The sequence below is a fragment of the Zootoca vivipara genome, chromosome 1, assembly GCF_965207765.1.
Source record: "Zootoca vivipara chromosome 1, rZooViv2.hap1.1, whole genome shotgun sequence".
In the NCBI taxonomy this organism is placed as follows: domain Eukaryota; kingdom Metazoa; phylum Chordata; class Lepidosauria; order Squamata; family Lacertidae; genus Zootoca; species Zootoca vivipara.
In genome coordinates, this window is record NC_142582.1 from 17427556 (window position 1) to 17444956 (window position 17401).

General features: G+C 39.6%; 1 protein-coding gene across 5 annotated transcripts in view; it reads left to right on the forward strand.

Annotated features, from left to right (window-relative positions):
- The window catches only part of UBR3 (ubiquitin protein ligase E3 component n-recognin 3), an 88068-nt gene that overhangs the window by 20596 nt on the left and 50071 nt on the right, over positions 1-17401 (forward strand). For 3 of the 5 annotated variants that reach the window (XM_088656407.1, XM_088656472.1, XM_088656462.1), the window contains exons 11-23: positions 560-646; positions 996-1061; positions 1165-1254; positions 2157-2285; positions 2394-2446; positions 4391-4524; positions 5049-5133; positions 7777-7919; positions 10937-11033; positions 13499-13640; positions 14305-14409; positions 15768-15941; positions 16128-16160. In XM_088656407.1, the coding sequence (XP_088512533.1) occupies positions 560-646; positions 996-1061; positions 1165-1254; positions 2157-2285; positions 2394-2446; positions 4391-4524; positions 5049-5133; positions 7777-7919; positions 10937-11033; positions 13499-13640; positions 14305-14409; positions 15768-15941; positions 16128-16160 (1338 nt within the window). The remainder of the gene's footprint in view (positions 1-559; positions 647-995; positions 1062-1164; positions 1255-2156; positions 2286-2393; positions 2447-4390; positions 4525-5048; positions 5134-7776; positions 7920-10936; positions 11034-13498; positions 13641-14304; positions 14410-15767; positions 15942-16127; positions 16161-17401) is intronic. The other 2 variants (XM_088656480.1, XM_088656521.1) reach the window with 1 other exon arrangement.

Below are 17401 nucleotides of genomic sequence, written 5' to 3' on the forward strand. Positions count from 1 at the left end.
AATAAATCTATTTAAATTGTTATTATTAAGGTAATGATTATTTTTCTCCTTCCTAAGTACAACAGTAAAGTTGTCCAAAGATGAATGATTAACCTATTAAACTGGGGATAAAAAAAACTAATATGAAAAGTTGTTATTCTAAAAATCTTCATCTACTTGCATATTAAAGTTATACCAGCAAGAATTAGTCTTTATGATTTAAATCAACTATGATTTAAATCAAGCCTTACTGACTAGTGATTTAAATCGTGATTTAAATCAGTTTGATTTAAATCAAATCCACCCTGCTTTGATCACACAGTATTGTATAATTGTTATCAGTAGGTCGAAACATCCCCCTCCCCCAGATATCAGATTGCCAATCATATCCATAAATAAGGATTGGTTCTCAACCCTGAGGGTGTACATGAGGTGAGACTAGAAACAGGACTCAGGTTCCAAATCATACGTTGGAAGAGGGAAGGGAAGGGTAGCTTGCGCCCTCGAGCAAATTTTGCTGTGTCGTTTAACTTCAGGGAGTTCATTTTTCCGTTTGTGCAACCTTTGTATCCCACTTCAGGAGACGCAGGAATACACACGAAACGTTGTTAGATACTGCCTAGAAGCACTCCAGGATTGGTTTGATGCTATCAACTTTGTGGATGAGGTTTGTGTGTCTAATGTATTTGACTTTGCATTATAGAGTAGGATCTTCTATTAAAATTTGGAAGCATCTTCCCTTCAAAACTTTATTGCATGCACCTCCATTCCAGCCTCTCTTATTGCAAGAGATTTCCCTGAGCCAAGCTACCTGGTGGAGGGTTGCTTTTGTGTCTGTAGCAATAAAAGAGCGCAGCGTCACATTGTCTGGAGTGAAAGCAGAAGTGTATACGTGCATGTCGAAGTTTTCAGTTTTACCAGAAGCCGGAAGAGATGAAATAATAAGTGATTTAATAGTGCGCAAAATTGAATTGTTTATTCCTTTGAATTGTAAGCGACCTTTGCTTCCATTGCAGCCTACTCCTAATCAGGTTACCTTTCATCTGCCGCTGCATCGTTACTATGCCATGTTTCTAAGTAAGGTAAGTGAATGGTTTTTGCAGGGTAGGTTTTTTTTGGGAGAGGGGGAGAGGCATTATTTAGGTAGACAAGTCCAGATCAAATATGTACATATTTTGTTTGTAGGCTGTTAAATGCCAAGAACTAGATCTCGATTCCCTCCTTCCAGACCAGGAGATGTTGATGAAGCTCATGGTTCACCCACTTCAGATTCAGGTAAGTTGGCCAAGTATTTTTCTTTCTCTGCATGTATCACTTCTGTGGTGTGTAAAGCGGTACAGTAACCGCAAATAGAGAGCAGGTACAGAGGGTAACATCCAATTAAGTACACCCACAGTCAATACAGAAATCTGCTTGCACAATGGGAATTTTTGGTTTCTCCTCTTCCCCCTCCAGCCTCTTGTGTGGCTCCAGAAGATGCTTTGGTGGGTCTCCAAATCTTCCAAAGCAAATTGGGGAGGGGGCTGCAAGGGGGAGAAAAGGAAGGAGATGCCTCACTGCGTGAATAGACACCTACAAGCACTACATTTGATCTCACTCATGGTTCATTGCCTCAGACAGTTTCCCCCACTGGAGGCAATTGATTTGTGGCTGAATGTAACTGAGTGCTAAGGGCATGGATATTTGAATAACCTTGTATATACAGCACTCTTTGTTTTCCATATATGGATCACAGTAACGAGAGAGAAATTGTTTGGTGATTCTGTTGAATTAGCCAGAGGTAAAGCGAAGGCCAAAAGCAGGAGTATATTTGAGAGCAACACAGAAAAGAGTTAGGCAGTAGAAATAAGCGGGGGAAATATTCAGATCCTATGGAACAACTGCTCAATGGTTGCAGTTAAAAACATGATTACATCCTTGGTTGCGGCTGACATTTTGTCTGGATGGCATCCTATATATTAGTGAAAGTCACAGGGGAGAAATATTGCTATGTTGGTTTTGCACTGCCCCCGAAGTCTAGTGTGCCACCACGGATTGAAATATTCTGCAAAAAGCTGTGTGATCAGCTACAAAAATATATTCTCAGCTTTTCAAGTTTTTAAGACTGCAAAATAGTATGCCTAAGCAACAGGTAGCATGTTGAGCTGAAACAGCTTTCTTTTTGCTCTTTTTGGTAGGCAAGCCTCTCTGAAATCCATAGCAATATGTGGGTAAGGAATGGTCTGCAGATTAAAGGACAAGCCATGACTTATGTGCAGTCCCACTTCTGTAATTCCATGATTGATCCTGACATTTATCTGTTACAGGTAGGTCAGTACTTTTTGTAACCTCATCTGCTCTATGTTATTAGATAGCTAAATAGTAATGACTAATATATATATGTTCTCTCTCCCTCCCCCACCCCCGGAAAACAGGTTTGCGCTTCAAGACTTGACCCAGATTATTTCATTTCCTCAGTTTTTGAAAGGTAAGATACTGTTGAAAAGAACACACACACCCCCTAAGCAATGTCTGCCTTGTGCTTTAAATGCACCATAGGGGACTCTTTAATTCTGCCAACATATGGTGGCAGTGCAAATTCTCAAAAAAAATCTTGGTAATGGAATATGACATATTAAAAAAGTGCACTCCCCCCCCCAAAAAAAAACCCCAGACGCATTCCAGTTAGCAATAGTAGGTCAGGAAACACCAAACAAAGTTAAAAACTTATTTCTATACAGAACAGCAGTCGCAAGAATAGTGTACGCAAAAATGTGGAAAGAGAAGGCTTTCCCAACAAAGGACCAATGACTGCTTAAACTAATAGAATCCGTCAAACTGGTATCTACAACAGCCAAAATAAGAAATAATGATGGGAAGATAGTGACAAGTGAGTGGGAACAATGGTGCCTTGTCTCCAGCTTCTGTCGTGGCACTGCTGAGTTTCCTGGATAAAATGCAGCAGCACTTGTGCTCTGATGTTTATCCCAACGATGTAAGGAACAGATGACAGCCCATCTGCCTTAATGTGCCCATATTCACACGTGTGCATCCTCTCTTTTTCTGGCCTTGGTATTGTAGCGCTGTTGTGTTTCTGAAGAAGTGGCTGATGAAATGCATTCCGGCGCTATGGAGACAGTGTGCTCCCTCCTCCCCATCCATTGTTTACGGCTGCCTTAGGGAATAGAGACGGGCAGCAGGCATTTCACACTACAGTGGTATCTTGGTTTGCATACGTTTTGGATTACAACCTCCCCCCCCCCTTTTTTTGGGATTACGAACAAATTTCTTTTTGGAGACCCCATTGGTGAAAGCGTGCCTTGGATTACAACCTGTTTTGGTTTACAAACGGACCTCTGGAACGGATTATGGTTGTAAACCAAGGTACCGCTGTACTGCATTTCATTGGAAACTCATTGTCAAATATATCTAAGTACCCTCAGACCTGCTCCCTCTGCGTTAAGGTTTGGAAAAAGGCTGATAGACTCTGCATTAGGAGCAGATGTTGCATAGCAGCTCTGGGGCATGTAGGGATGGAGAAAAGTAGAGTTATCTGTAGGCCTCCATCATTCTGCCCAGACACTGAGGTCCAGCACCGAGGGCCTTCTGACGGTTCCCTCGTTGCGAGAAGCCAAGTTGCAGGGAACTAGGCAGAGGGCCTTCTCGGTGGTGGCGCCTGCCCTGTGGAACGCCCTCCCAACAGATGTCAAAGAGGAAAACAACTACCAGACTTTTAGAAGACATCTGAAGGCAGCTCTGTTCAGGGAGGCTTTTAATGTTTAATAGATTACTGTGTTTTATTTTTCCGTTGGAAGCTGCCCACAGTGGCTGGGGAAACCCAGACAGATGGGCGGTGTATAAATAATAAATTATTATTATTATTATTATTATTATTATTATTATTATTATTATTATTATTATTATATAGGCAAACATAGCACAAAGTGTGTGATAACCCATTTTTAAAAAGCCAAATTTCAATGGAAGGTTGAATCTTGTACTGTGCGTCAGATGTTGCCGTGTAATGGCACAGGGAGACATTTATTACTTCTTCTTTTTTTCTTTTTCTTTTAAAAAAAGACATTCATTTATCCTCACATATATCATGGTGGTATACACTGGTAGGCATGAGTAAAATTTATCGTGCCAAAACCACAATAGAGTAAAATAGTCATCCTCATAAAAACAGTTAGAGGCAACCAAAAACAAGCAGGCTAAAAGATAAAGTACATCAAAATATCTGAGCAAGTAAGTAAGTTGCATTTCAATATTCGCTGCTGTGTTGTGTGAAGTTAAGGGGTCTCCACTTGATCACGTCTGGATGGGCAAATGCCTGGGAGCCTTGTGATCTTCCTGGAGGAGCAACAGGAAATGTTCTTAAATTATTAACCGTACTAGATTTTCTAAAATTGGTATTTTTCCTCTCCTGTAGGTTCAAGGTGGTTGACCTCTTAACAATGGCTTCCCAACACCAGAATACAGTGCTAGATTCAGAGCATGAGAGATCGATGTTAGAAGGCGCCTTAACATTTCTTGTCATTCTTTTAAGTCTCCGTTTACACTTGGGTAAGATTAATCCTCTTTCCGCTTTATGCTTTATTCCTAGTAATTTCTATGCCAGGGTAGGAATGGTCACAGGCACGTACTGAAACTTAAGTTTCAACCAATGTTTAGGTAGGGATAGTGATGGAAACTGCAACCAAAAGCACTTGCTAACTCTTAATGTTCTTGAATTGTTTCTTGGAACCTTAGCCTTTATTAGTCCTTCTTAGCGGAAGCCAAAAGTTGTGGTTGCCCACTAAGTTGTGTTTATTTAGTCAGTCTCCATTCTTGTAACTTGAATCCATTGGTTTGAGTCCTAGCTTGCTCGATCCTCCTTGTGACAGACCTTTAGATATTTGAAGATGGCTATCCTATCTCCTTTCAGTCTCCTCTTTACTAGGCTATGCATGCCCAGTTCCCACAGCCATCCCTAACAAGGCTCTAAATCAGGCATAGGCAAACTCGGCCCTCCAGATGTTCCACCTCCGCTTCCTGTCTTATGGTATGTATTATATGATTATGTTAATTTATCTTTCAATTTCTCCTAGGAATGACTGATGATGAGATTCTTCGGGCAGAGATGGTAGCGCAGCTCTGCATGAATGACAGGACTCATAGTTCTCTACTGGACCTCATATCCTTGGAATGTTGTTAAATGCATTTTTTCTGTGATTAATTAACAGGATTCATGTATTGTGCTTCTCTTTGGTGTACAACAAGTAAGACTATTAGAAGCAATTTTGAATGCCTTGAAACAATATTAGCATATAATTTTCATATGAAAAGTTGCATGTTGAGCTTGCAATGAGCTTTGAATGTTTTTTGAAAATTGATGTTGTGCTGAGCTGGGTTTATATATACATATATGTATAAGCCATCTAGTCTTTCTAGCTCTGGTCTATGAATATAAATCGTCACCTTTCTTCCAACCTTCTGTTTCAAAAGGATAGAGTTGGGATTTACAACTATGTTTGCTTTTCCATTGAATTAAACTACCTTCCCCAGATTGGGTTCTTGCACTCCAGGGAGCAATTGGGCAATATGCCAGGATACTAGTGTTACCTGGTTTGTTTGAAATCCATCTTTCATTCTTTTTAAAAAACTGTAATGCACATGAAGACCCAGAAGGGTGCAGTATAGTGTTGTCCTTCTGGTGATATAATCTTCCATATTTAAACATGTGAAATCAGTCTTCCTCCCCTGTTATCAACCGAAGGATGAGATTAAAAAAAAACCAACAACCCACAACTAGCCAAGGCTTTAGTGTTGTTGCAGGGCTTTCTTTTTCTTACTGATGTGCATATCCTTAATCTAGTGTAATGTGGATTAAGATGGATTAGTAATACCACTTTATTCATGCAATTATGTCCTTATACCAATTAACATTTTGCAATTGTGATGGTGTCATTATTCAAAATGATGGACATTCTTTGGTTTTTGTGTTACAGTTTCCTAGCACCACTGGAATAAGCATTTAGTTATGTATCTAACCATTCCCTTAGTCTGAATTGTACAAACGTGTATTGAAATCTGTGTGCCACCTCCAAGAAAACTTTCTATATTAACACTTAAAACGATGGATCGAACACCATTTATTGTGGAATATAGACCTCTTGTGGTGAAGTGAAGCAACTGGAGAAATCCCTGTGGCTTCTGCCCACCAAAAGACATGCTTATACAGTGGTACCTTAGTTCTCGAACGGCTTAGATGTCGAACAAATTGATTCCCGATCGCCGAAAACCCGGAAGTAAGTGTTCTGGTTTTCAAACATTTTTCAGAAGCCGAATGTCTGATGCGGCTTCCGCTTGAGTACAGGAAGCTCCTGCAGCCAATCGGAAGCCGCGCCTTGGTTTTCGAACGGTTTCGGGAGTCGAACGGACTTCTGGAATGGATTAAGTTCAAGAACCAAGGTACCACTGTAGAATCATAGAATCGTAGAGTTGGAAGGGACTATGAGGGTCATCTAATCAAACTGCCTGCAGTGCAGGAATCTCGACTGACATGGGACTTGAACCCACAACCCTGAGATTAAGAGTCTCATGCTCTACCAACTGAGCTATTAAAAAATGGCTGTGTATTTCTAGATGAAGTTTGGTATGCACGTGGGGGTGTTTAGGGAGGCAGGAGAGGATATATTATTTAATGATATCCTTCCTAACTTGTGTTAGCAAGTTCCACATTCTAGCAGAGTTCCAAACATCCCCCTTTTTAAAATTATGCAGCGATTAGCTTGTTGCTGACTAATCCCTCTTAAAAAGAATAAACACAAGAATCTGATTAACTTTAATTTAAAAGTAGTTTACTCACAGATTCATTCAGGTTCCCAGACATATCCCTGAAGGAAGGCTTAGGTCGTTGATTTAAGAAGTATGTTTAGATAAGATTGGAATTATTTTTTCAATTATTTTTTCATTATTTTTTCTCCTTTTTTCTTTTTTATCTTTTGGGTGCTGCTCTGTTTTTCTTTAAGCAACGCCCACCTTTATTTCTGTTTTTTCTGTTTTATCCTTTTCTTTTTTTAGTGGTTTGTGTAAGAAAAAATTTATGTGATGATATGATAGATGTATTAAATTGGAAAATTGCAATAAAAATTATTATTATTATTATTATTTTTAAAAACGGAAGGCTTAGGTTACTTAACAACTAGAACTATTCCATAAAGAAGTTAGTCCCAAGTGACTGCGACTAAGCAGTCACTTCTCCAAACACACAGCAACATACAAAATGGAGAAGACACGCTGATCAGAACATGGAGGCCGTGTGCTCCTCTATGCTAGTACAACAGACCACACATGTAGTGGAAGTCTGTCCCAGCTCAGGAGGAAACAGGAAGTCTCCTGAGCGGTACAAAACATCCCCTAACATGTCCACTGCAGGAATGTTGTACTTGACTGCAGTTTTGCATCCCACAATGCAGTGGTGACTTTCTGTAACGGAAGGCACTTCTGCTCGCACAAGGCAAGGCATTCAATTTCTGCTGACCCTCCCCACCCCAGCCCCACATGTGCACTTGCAGGCCTCCACTGTGTCCCATATATGTATACTGTTGCAGAGGGTCCACCAACCCTCAAGTGCAGCTAGAGTGGGTGCTAGAATGAGTAGGGAGAGTTGAAAAACAATATGCTTGCCCCATCTTGCAGAAGTGTTTTCTTACTAGTTCAGGGCCACCATTGGATACAACCCGGATAAAGTTAATATAGGCAATGTTCATGGGAACTAACACCTTTCTGTCGAAGATTTTCTGGCAATGATTGTTTACCTTAACACGGGGATCACATTCCAGAAAACCCAAATCCGAAAAGTGGCATTATTCCTGGAAGTTTAAGCTTTGAATCGATGCTGTCGGCTGTGGCAGATTTTAAGGCTCCTGTGTTTGAACCTGGGGGCTCTATGCAGCAGGGAATGTATACACCTAAAGGTATGTTCAGTTTTTGTGGGTGTTTTAGTGTGAACCTGCAATATATGTATGGGTTCTTAATGAGCTGGTATTAATTATAACTCCAGAAATTAATAATAATAATAATGTATACCCTGCCCATCTGGCTGGGTCTCCCCGGCCACGCTGGGCCGCTTCCAATAGAATATTAAAAACGCAATCAAACATTAAAAACTTCCCTAAACAGGGCTACTTTCAGATGTCTTCTAAAAGTCAGGTATTTGTTTATTTCCTTGACATCTGATGGGAGGGCATTCCACAGGGCGGGCGCCACCACCGAGAAGGCCCTCTTCCTGGTATCTCTAAGATGTAAAGGGCTTAGAGATAGTTGATTTCAGTGGAGTATTATATGAATTTTGGTGGATTAATAAATATTTTCAGAATTTCAGTGTTGTTACATGCTTTCAGCTTTTTTGCTTTTCCTCTCCTATTTCCTCTGTTTAAACAAGTGGTTGTTTTTCACACTTTGAACACCATCATGATATGTACAAGAACCAAAATAGTTGATCAGCGAACAGGATACATTGTAATTGTGTATGTTCAGTAATGATAATAAAGATATGTGTTTGGGGATGTTGGCACAAAACTGAAACACTTAGCTGCTGAAAACCTACATTGTGGTTCAGCATGCGCGGGGGGGGGGGGAAATTGTGACTGTGCTACTCCGTCCTGCTGCTGCCATACTACCCAGTGCTAAGCCGCAATTTGGCTTAGCATTATGTGTGATCCCAGCGGAGTGCCAGACTTGAAGCTGTACCATACTGCGGCTGGTATATGCTGGATTAAAGAATGGGTGAGATTAGAAGATAAAGAATTGTTAAATGTAGAGGGATTCAGAAATAACCAAGGGTGGCATGCTTACTTGATGGAAGAGAAAGAAGGAGGTCACAGAGAGTTTAGGAACCATGTTATTAAAAAGCCACTATTGAAAATCTGGAGAGAAAATAGAGATATATTGGATTTCAAAATTCCGTGGTGGGTTTCCCCCACAGAGATGACATCATTATTTAGTAAAAGTACAGAAAAAAAGTGGGCAACCTATCAGGAATTATTAATAAAAGAGAATGGACAATTAAAATTAAAAACATATCAGCAAATGAAGGAACAGTGCACAAGCTGGCTGCATTACTGCCAAATACAGAGCCTATTCCAAAAACATAAGAAAATTGGGTTTAAAGAGGGGAAATCTAAATTGCAAGAAATTTTGATAGAAAATAATGAAAAACCATTGGCAAAATTATATAATTATTTACTAGAATGGGAGATGAAAGATGAAATAGTCAAAGTAACCATGATTAGATGGGCTCAAGATATTGGGAGGCCCATTTATAGCAACCAGTGGGAGAAACTATGGAAAGAGGGATGGAGATTTACGGCCTGTGCAGGGATAAAAGAAAACATGCTAAAATTAATGTATAGATGGCACCTCACTCCAGAGAAAATTGCGAAAATTTATAAAACAAGTTCGAACAAATGCTGGAAGTGTCGTGAAAAAATAGGAGATTTCTATCATTGTTGGTGGCAGTGCAAAAAAATTAGGGAATTTTGGAATTTGGTTTACGAAAAGTTAAAAAAGATGCTAAAAATAACTTTTGACAAAAAACCAGAGTATTTTTTATTAAGTATGATACCAGAGAACATCCCAGAAGACAGGAAGAATATCCTCCTTTACGCATTTGCGGCAGCAAGACTTTTGATCGGACAACATTGGAAAGGGGAGAAAATCCCAACCATTTTAGAATGGCAGGAAAAGTTAGTAGAGTTCATGACCCTCTCCAAAATGACAGCAGCAATTCGGAATACCCCCAGACAAACTTGTAAAAAAGAATGGAAGTATGTAGAGGACTTTTTGAAAAAAGAAGGATTAAATGTAGATTTGGTGATTTGCTTAGACTGAAAGATATAGAGGGGAATTGGTGAAACAATAATTGAAGTAAAACGAGAGGAAAGAAATTATATAAAGGAAAGCGGTATTCAAACAACAGGAAGTAAGTTTTATCTTTCTTCTTTTTATTTTATTTTATTTTTCTTTCAAGTTTGACATTTAATTTTGACTATATTGATATAGTTTATTTTGTACTTTGTGTTTACTTTGTACTAGTTATTTGTTTATAGTTCTATGTAACTTTTTTAAAGAACTGAAATAAAGTTTTTTTTATACCTCTAAAAAAAAAAAACATGTGTGATCCCAGCCTCCTGGTTTGTCTTGTTTCAGACAAACCAACAGTTATATCTAGAACAAAGTTTTAAACCATAAACCTCAGGGCCAGCTTTAGAGCATCTCACTTGATGGTGCTCTTGTGCCTACCAGATATGGGACCATTATTCTTATCTGAAAGGTTTTTTCAGAGTGAGCACTAGGATGCTTCCAAGATCCAGCGTAAGTGTGGTCATACTTTAGATTGAATTTAAGGAGTGGACTGTCCATTGAGTAGTCTTGTGTTATATGTATTACATTATCAGTTGTGGTATGAGTGGTTTGACTCAGTTTTAGGTTATTTTCATGCTTGATTAGAAAGCAAATGGACATTTTAACCAATATTCCTAGGGAGAGGTAAGAGAGAGCTTCTTGTAGAGTGACAATGTTCTCCTGCCTCTAGCAACTGAGAAGTACAGTCCCACTTGGTGGTTTCGTAGTGCCCACTTAGAAACACCTTTTGGATAAAACTAAGAGTTCCTTCTCATTAATGTGTCCTCCTCCTCCTTCTTCGTGTTGTTATTTGAAATACATGAATAAACAAAATAATCAGTCAGCTACTTTTCTTAATCATTCAGTATTTTTCAAACGCGCCAGCTATAAACTCAGGGTTTTAATGGTTGTTAATTGGATTTCATTGTCTAGTGTTTTTAGACGTTTAAATGATCAGGTGAAGGTATGGTATGTTTATAAGTGATTCTTTGTGTGTGAAGTAATTTGTATTTATTTTAAAAGAATAAAAATAAATATTGAATAAATTTCAGAACTTAATGTCAAACATGTTCTGTCTCTTTAACAATAGCTGAAGTTTGGGATAAGGAGTTTGACCCAGTCATGGTAATTCTTCGAACTGTTTACCGTAGAGATGTGCAATCTGCAATGGACAGATATACAGCATTGTAAGTTGAATGTATTCTAATATTAATACTATATTATGTGATAGTAATATATACAGTGCCTTTTATTCTTAGGCAGTGAAGCCGTTGGCATGTCATGCAAAGCCAGTTTGTTTTAAATCGTGGCTTAATCGTGATTCTTAGTTGTGAATTGTTTGTTTGCTTCAAACAAGCCATGAGAAATAAGAGAGAAGTAAGCTCAAATTTGTTACTGGTTTTATTTCTTGCTTACCACTCATGGTTTGTGTGAATACAAAAACATTCCATACTATGACTTATCTGAGTACATCCTTAAAAGTAGATTAATACGCAATCTGCTGCTGTAGTTAGCAAGGGCAAAATCATTCCATTTCCAGCTTGTTGCCACTCACTTGAAACAAATTATTATTCAACTGACTTGGGTCGGTATACGGCTAAAGTCCTTACAAGTATAATTGTGTGCTTTTTACTGGTGCAATTCTGTGAAACGTATACCTTTTAAGTTTTTTTAAAAACCTTCGCTTTGTGAAGTGGCATGTCAAAATGATGTATTACCTGCCATTTTGAAGAAATACATAACCTTTTCATTTTTTAGTGAACTGAATAATATGTTCCTTGAAGCCAAGTAAAAACAAATTGGAAGTCAACCTTTTGGATTTCTCCTCCCATCTCCTCCCCTCCTACCCAATACTTGCATCTTGAAGAACTGTTCTAGATATACTAACTGGAAATGTTACCCATCTAGAGATTTGTAGTTGTTCTTCATTCCCATCTGTGTGGTAGAACTATGTTTACTATCCAGATTATTAAAAGGATGATTTATCATTGGGAAACGTGTTCAGAAAACAAAGTAAATTTTTTGTTTTCAAGTCTCTTCAATTCCTTGTTTCTGCTTTCCTTTTGTCAGCTGTGAGTTACAGATTTAAGATGAAATTCTTTGAGCTGAATCGCACTCTGGCAAAAATGGGAACATCCTGTTACCTAAAAGATTTTGCCCTCCTTCAGCACACCTGGACTTGAGCTCAGTACAGATGTTAGGCTTAACTGTCTTAATCAGAGTTAAGTGATTGGAAGCAGGCCATTGGCTTCTCCACTTCCTCCTCCTTTTCTTTGTTGGTATTAACCAGTGTGCACCAGAACCAGTATTAATGTTAACTATAAACCTAGGCTTGGAAACTGGCTTGGAAACCTTTTGGATTTCTCCTCGCCTCCCATTAGTATTCACCATGGTAGCACTGTTGTTGCATACTTATCTTGCTATACAGTGGCACCTTGGTTCTCAAACTTAATCCGTTCCGGAAGTCCGTTCCAAAACCAAAGCGTTCCAAAACCAAGGCATGCTTCCCCATAGAAAGTAATGCAAAATGGATTAATCCATTCCAGACTTTTTAAAACAAACCCCTAAAACAGCAATTTAACATGAATTTTACTATGGAGGCCATTGATCCATAAAATGAAAGCAATAATCAATGTACTGTACTATAAAATAAATAAGACAGTATTGTATATGATATTAAAAAAAAAAATTCTTACCTCAACTGGATGGGGGGATGTTTGGATGGGGGGCTTTTATCCATTTCCGCAGTCACACAATCAGTCAATCAATCAGTAGCTGTGCTGGGTTCCACACAGTCACAAAAAAACCCACCAAAAAAGCCTCAAAAACAAAAATGCAAAATAAATAGCAAAAACATAAGCACCAAACTTAATCCGTTCCAGACGTCCGTTTGACTTCCGAAATGTTTGAAAACCAAGGCGCAGCTTCTGATTGGTGCAGGTGACCCAGAAACAATAGCTAACAGTCACATTGGACGTTCGACTTCCGAAAAAGTTCAAAAACTGGAACACTTTCGGGTTTTCAGTGTTTGGGAACCAAGGCGTTTGAGAACCAAGGTACCACTGTACTTGGGTTAACGCTGACAAGGACAGAAGCGTGGAGTCCATGTGGAAGGAGGATTGGAGAATATCAATTGTGCTGGTGAAATCTAAGACCCCAATCCTAAGTACACTTAAAAGAGCGGAAACACACTGAACTCAATGTTTACTTTCGAGTACATACTTAGTGCATCTGTTGAGATATGAAGGTGGTGGCTGCCTCACTCTTTTTGTGATCATAATTTAAGTTCTCGGCTTTCACCATTCTATCTGATTTGCTGTTGGCTTTGGTATTACAGTCAGAGCCATGCATCTAGGGTTGTATCCAATGAAGGCACCCTGCTGGTGCAAGGATTTCTGCTTCCCATCTCTCCCTAGCTCCCGCAAATCTGTTCCTGGATTATGGGGAAAACCCATAATGCATTTGAGCCTATTTTATAATTGGCACCTGGCTTTCAAAATGTTCGGTGCAAGGATTTTTTTAATTTTTAATTTACTACCAGAAATGCTGAAAGGGGCATGCAGCCAAATGGGCATTCGTTAAGTATCACAGTTCTCAGTTGTATCTTCTGTAGCATTAACTTTGAGCAGGTTATTTTTTGGTTCTCTTACAGCTTAAAGCAAAGTGGGAAAGTGCATGGAAACCCCTGGCCTCCTTACAAGAAACGAACACATTTACACCCAAGCTACAAAGGACTCATGAGGCTGTTGCACTGCAAAACTTTACACATTGTGTTATTCACTCTGCTCTACAAGGTACTACTGAATTGTTGGAGTAGGGAGGGGGAACCAAGGGACACAAAGCTACTTCAGACTTCACATAATTTTGGTTTGTGGAGGATGTTTGCTGTAGGTACAGTTTTGAAACAAAAAGTTAAGCCTGACCCATTTTTAAAATTTGTTTTTCCAAGGAGAAATGGAACATAACATTGTTTATTATGTAACATGATTATTGTTAAGAGAAAATAGTGCCACAAAGCCCTCTTGTTTGTTCCTGTCCTGAAACATTCTGCACATTTTCTCAGCTATACAGGATCAAGCTAAATTAGGTGGCCAGACTAGAATTTTTGAAACCTCATCTTGGGCTCATCTCTCTCCCTCCCTCTCCCTCTCCCTCTCTCTCTGTGTACTTCTTTAATTTGTTCCTTAAAATGAAAGCTTGCCTATTTCCACAACACAAACATTTTCTAGTTGTGTTTGGGAAGGTGGTGCTGTGTGTTTGGGAATTGTAACCATTTTTCTCTTGGTAAATCGTTAACAGCTGTCATTCTGAGAGGTTTTCCTGTACTGAATACTGAATCATGTGGAACTGATGTAGCTATATATTCTTTCTTTCTGTTTCCCCTCCCCTCCCACCGAATTTTAAAGTGGAAAAAAAATTGAAAGGGAAAAAGGAAAGTAACGTTTACTTTTGCTTTAGATATTAATGGATCATCAAAATCTGTCAGAACATGTCCTTTGCATGGTTTTATATTTGATTGAGTTGGGACTAGAGAACTCATCCGAGCAGGAACCTGATGAAGAAGTAAGTGCTCACATTCCTGTACTTTTTTGGCGTTGTGCTTATATCTATAACTACATTTTTATTTTATAGACAAAATATTCGCTCTGCTCACAGCAAACATTTACTGGAATGGAGGGGTGGGGGTAAGGCAATTTTCATTCATTCCTTCCTCCTGTGTCCCCTGGAAAGTTACTTGGGTGGGCTAGGGGTCTCTCCAGAACAGCATGGGAGGTGGCACTGTGGACTGTAGGAAGAGGGGGGAAATTGCCCCTTTCCTACAGTTGGAGCCTCTGTTGGCACGGTGTAGTGGTTAGAGTGCTGCCTTTGGCCCTGGGAGACCAGGGTTTAAATCCCCACTCAGCCATGAAGCTCATGGGGTGACCATGGGGCAGCTACCCACTCTCAGCCTAACCTACCTCACAAGGTTGTATGTTCGCCACCTTGAACTCCTTGCATGAAAAGAGTGCTCATTAAAGAAGGCCCTGGACCATCCTTCTCCAACCTTGGGTCCTCAGATGTTGTTGGACTACACTCCCATCTGGGAACTTGGGGTTGGAGAAGACTGCCTTAGACCCTTCCACAGACAGAATGAGTCCCTCTGTTGGTGGAAGGACATTCTGGATCCAACCCACGATCATTTAGGAGCCTTGTTTTAATGGTGGCCTGCTCATTGTGGGTGGATGTTGGCCCCTAGGAGTAACTGAAAGACCTCAAATGCAGTGAGCTCAGAGCCTGAAAATCCCAGCTCAGTCATGAGCCCACTGGGTGGCTTCAGGCAAGCTAAACCGCCTCAGCTCACCAGGTGCCATACAGGGATAACAATACTTCACAAGGCTATCATGGCAACACGAGAACGGGGCCTTCTATGCAACCGCTCCACGTCTGTGGAATGCTCTCCCCAGGGAAGTTCGCCTGGCACTTACGTTATACACCTTTAGGCACCAAGCAAAAACGTTCCTTTTTAACCAGGCCATTGGTTGATTTGATTTACACCCTATGCCCTTTTAAAATGTGGTTTTTTTGTGGTGGGGGGCGCTATTGGGTTGTTGTTTTTATTTTTATTATGTATTTTGTGGTTTTATAGCTTGATTTTATTATGTTAACCGCCTTGAGACCCCCTGGGTATAGGGCAGTGTATAAATTCAATAAATAATAATATTTGGAGAATGTATATGACGCATAACATTGCATAGTACTGTCACTTTAGTATTTCGGGAGTATTTCCCCCAAACAATTAAAGTGCTCTGTAAATACTAAGGTGGCAGCCACAGTTATTTAGGAATAATTTTCCCCAATGTGCGGATTGGATGGGTTGCACTGACCATATATGGTGCTGATGACCTGCTTTGTTTTTGTTTGTTTAATGGCTGATGTGCCAGGATTCCATGGGAGGACAAGAGCGCTGCCACGATAGTTGGTTCCCAGGGAATAACTTGGTGTCTAACATGCGCCACTTCATTAATTATGTGCGCGTCAGAGTCCCAGAGACTGCCCCAGAGGTGAAAAGAGAACCACCTCCAAGTACGAGCGCTGATGGCTCAGCAGCTTCTCAGGTAAGGATGGGATCTTGCAGATTTATTATCATGGTTTAGGATCTCATAAGTCAATATTGGTCAATGTGGTTGAATTACGCTTTGCTGAACATATAGCTGTCCGTATTTGATACTTCAAGACCTGGTATGTAATAATCACATTTCTTAGGGTGTTTTAATGCCATCCTTTCCCCTCCAACTCCCCAGAATCCCAGGCGGCCTAAAGGACTTCAGAGAGAGGTAGAATTCTGTTTATCTTGCGTTCTAATGGCAAGATGGCTTTACCTGTGCTGACCCTAACTTCCCTGCAATTCCACAGTCTTTTCAGGAATGTTATTAAGAAATAGCCATCATTGCATATTTCTAACGATTGTGTTAAAAAAAAGTGCATCGGCCTAGAACATGGCCATCCTTTTTGGTTCCAAATTAATTGTGCTATCTGCTGGAGATAACCTCTTTTTTTTAAAAAAAAAAGGGGGGGGAGAAAAGAATTGCTAGCCTGTTGGAATAAATACTGGCTGCTTTGAGTGTGTGTGAATTTCTGCTGCAGTTCTTGCTAACATTTAATAATGCTGCCGCTCTTTAGCTTCCCATTTTCAATAAGCCTGGCCCTCAATCTTGTTAGAAATTACTTGAAATGATAAATGGTTAGTTGATTCATCTTTGTGAACACATGATTAACTTGTTTGAATGATTTATAGCCAATTCATAATGGGGTTGCCACCTTCTGGGGTGGAGGGATGGTGAAGAACAGAGCCATGGCTCGTTTTCTTATAGTAAATCAAGTATACACTACTACATATTTCATTAGCAGCAAGGCTATGCTAAAAGGAAAATGCTTAATGGAAGGCAAGCATCACAGATATTTTTTTTAAAGACAGAGCAGCAACTCCATAAAACAATCACATTTGTCATGGTTTAGGACAAATTTTAACAAAAAATTGCAGCTGTATAACACACATGGCTGTTTTTTTTTACCCACCTGCAGAGCTGATAACACCCCCAGTCCCTCTTTAAATAATGCAACATGCTCTTTTTTTCTACATACATATCTCAAATTTATAACAATACTCATAGTAAAATGTACACAGTGGTATTCCAAACTTTTGAAAAGGGACTGAAGCCTTTTTAAATAAAGTTTTTTAGCTGTAAACTTTGTGTATTGGGGTGGGGGTAGTTTTGTTTTACTGCATACATATTGGGAATGTTCAAAAGTGTTAAGCAGTTTGGAGCAGGCTGTGGGATTACTTTTTCCCTGCCTTTGGAAGTACTAATTTCCCCAGTCCTTCCTCTGCTGGCCTTAACCGTGACTGAACTTAACATCTGCAACTACATTTGGTTATGATTAAGGCTAACCAAAACTGGAAATCTGAGAGAACCTTGGTTACACTTAACTGCTGATCATATTTGGGTTTGGATACAACTCTAAACCATAGCTTGTTCAGCTTTAACCCACCCAAGCCAACTAATTATGGTTTGTG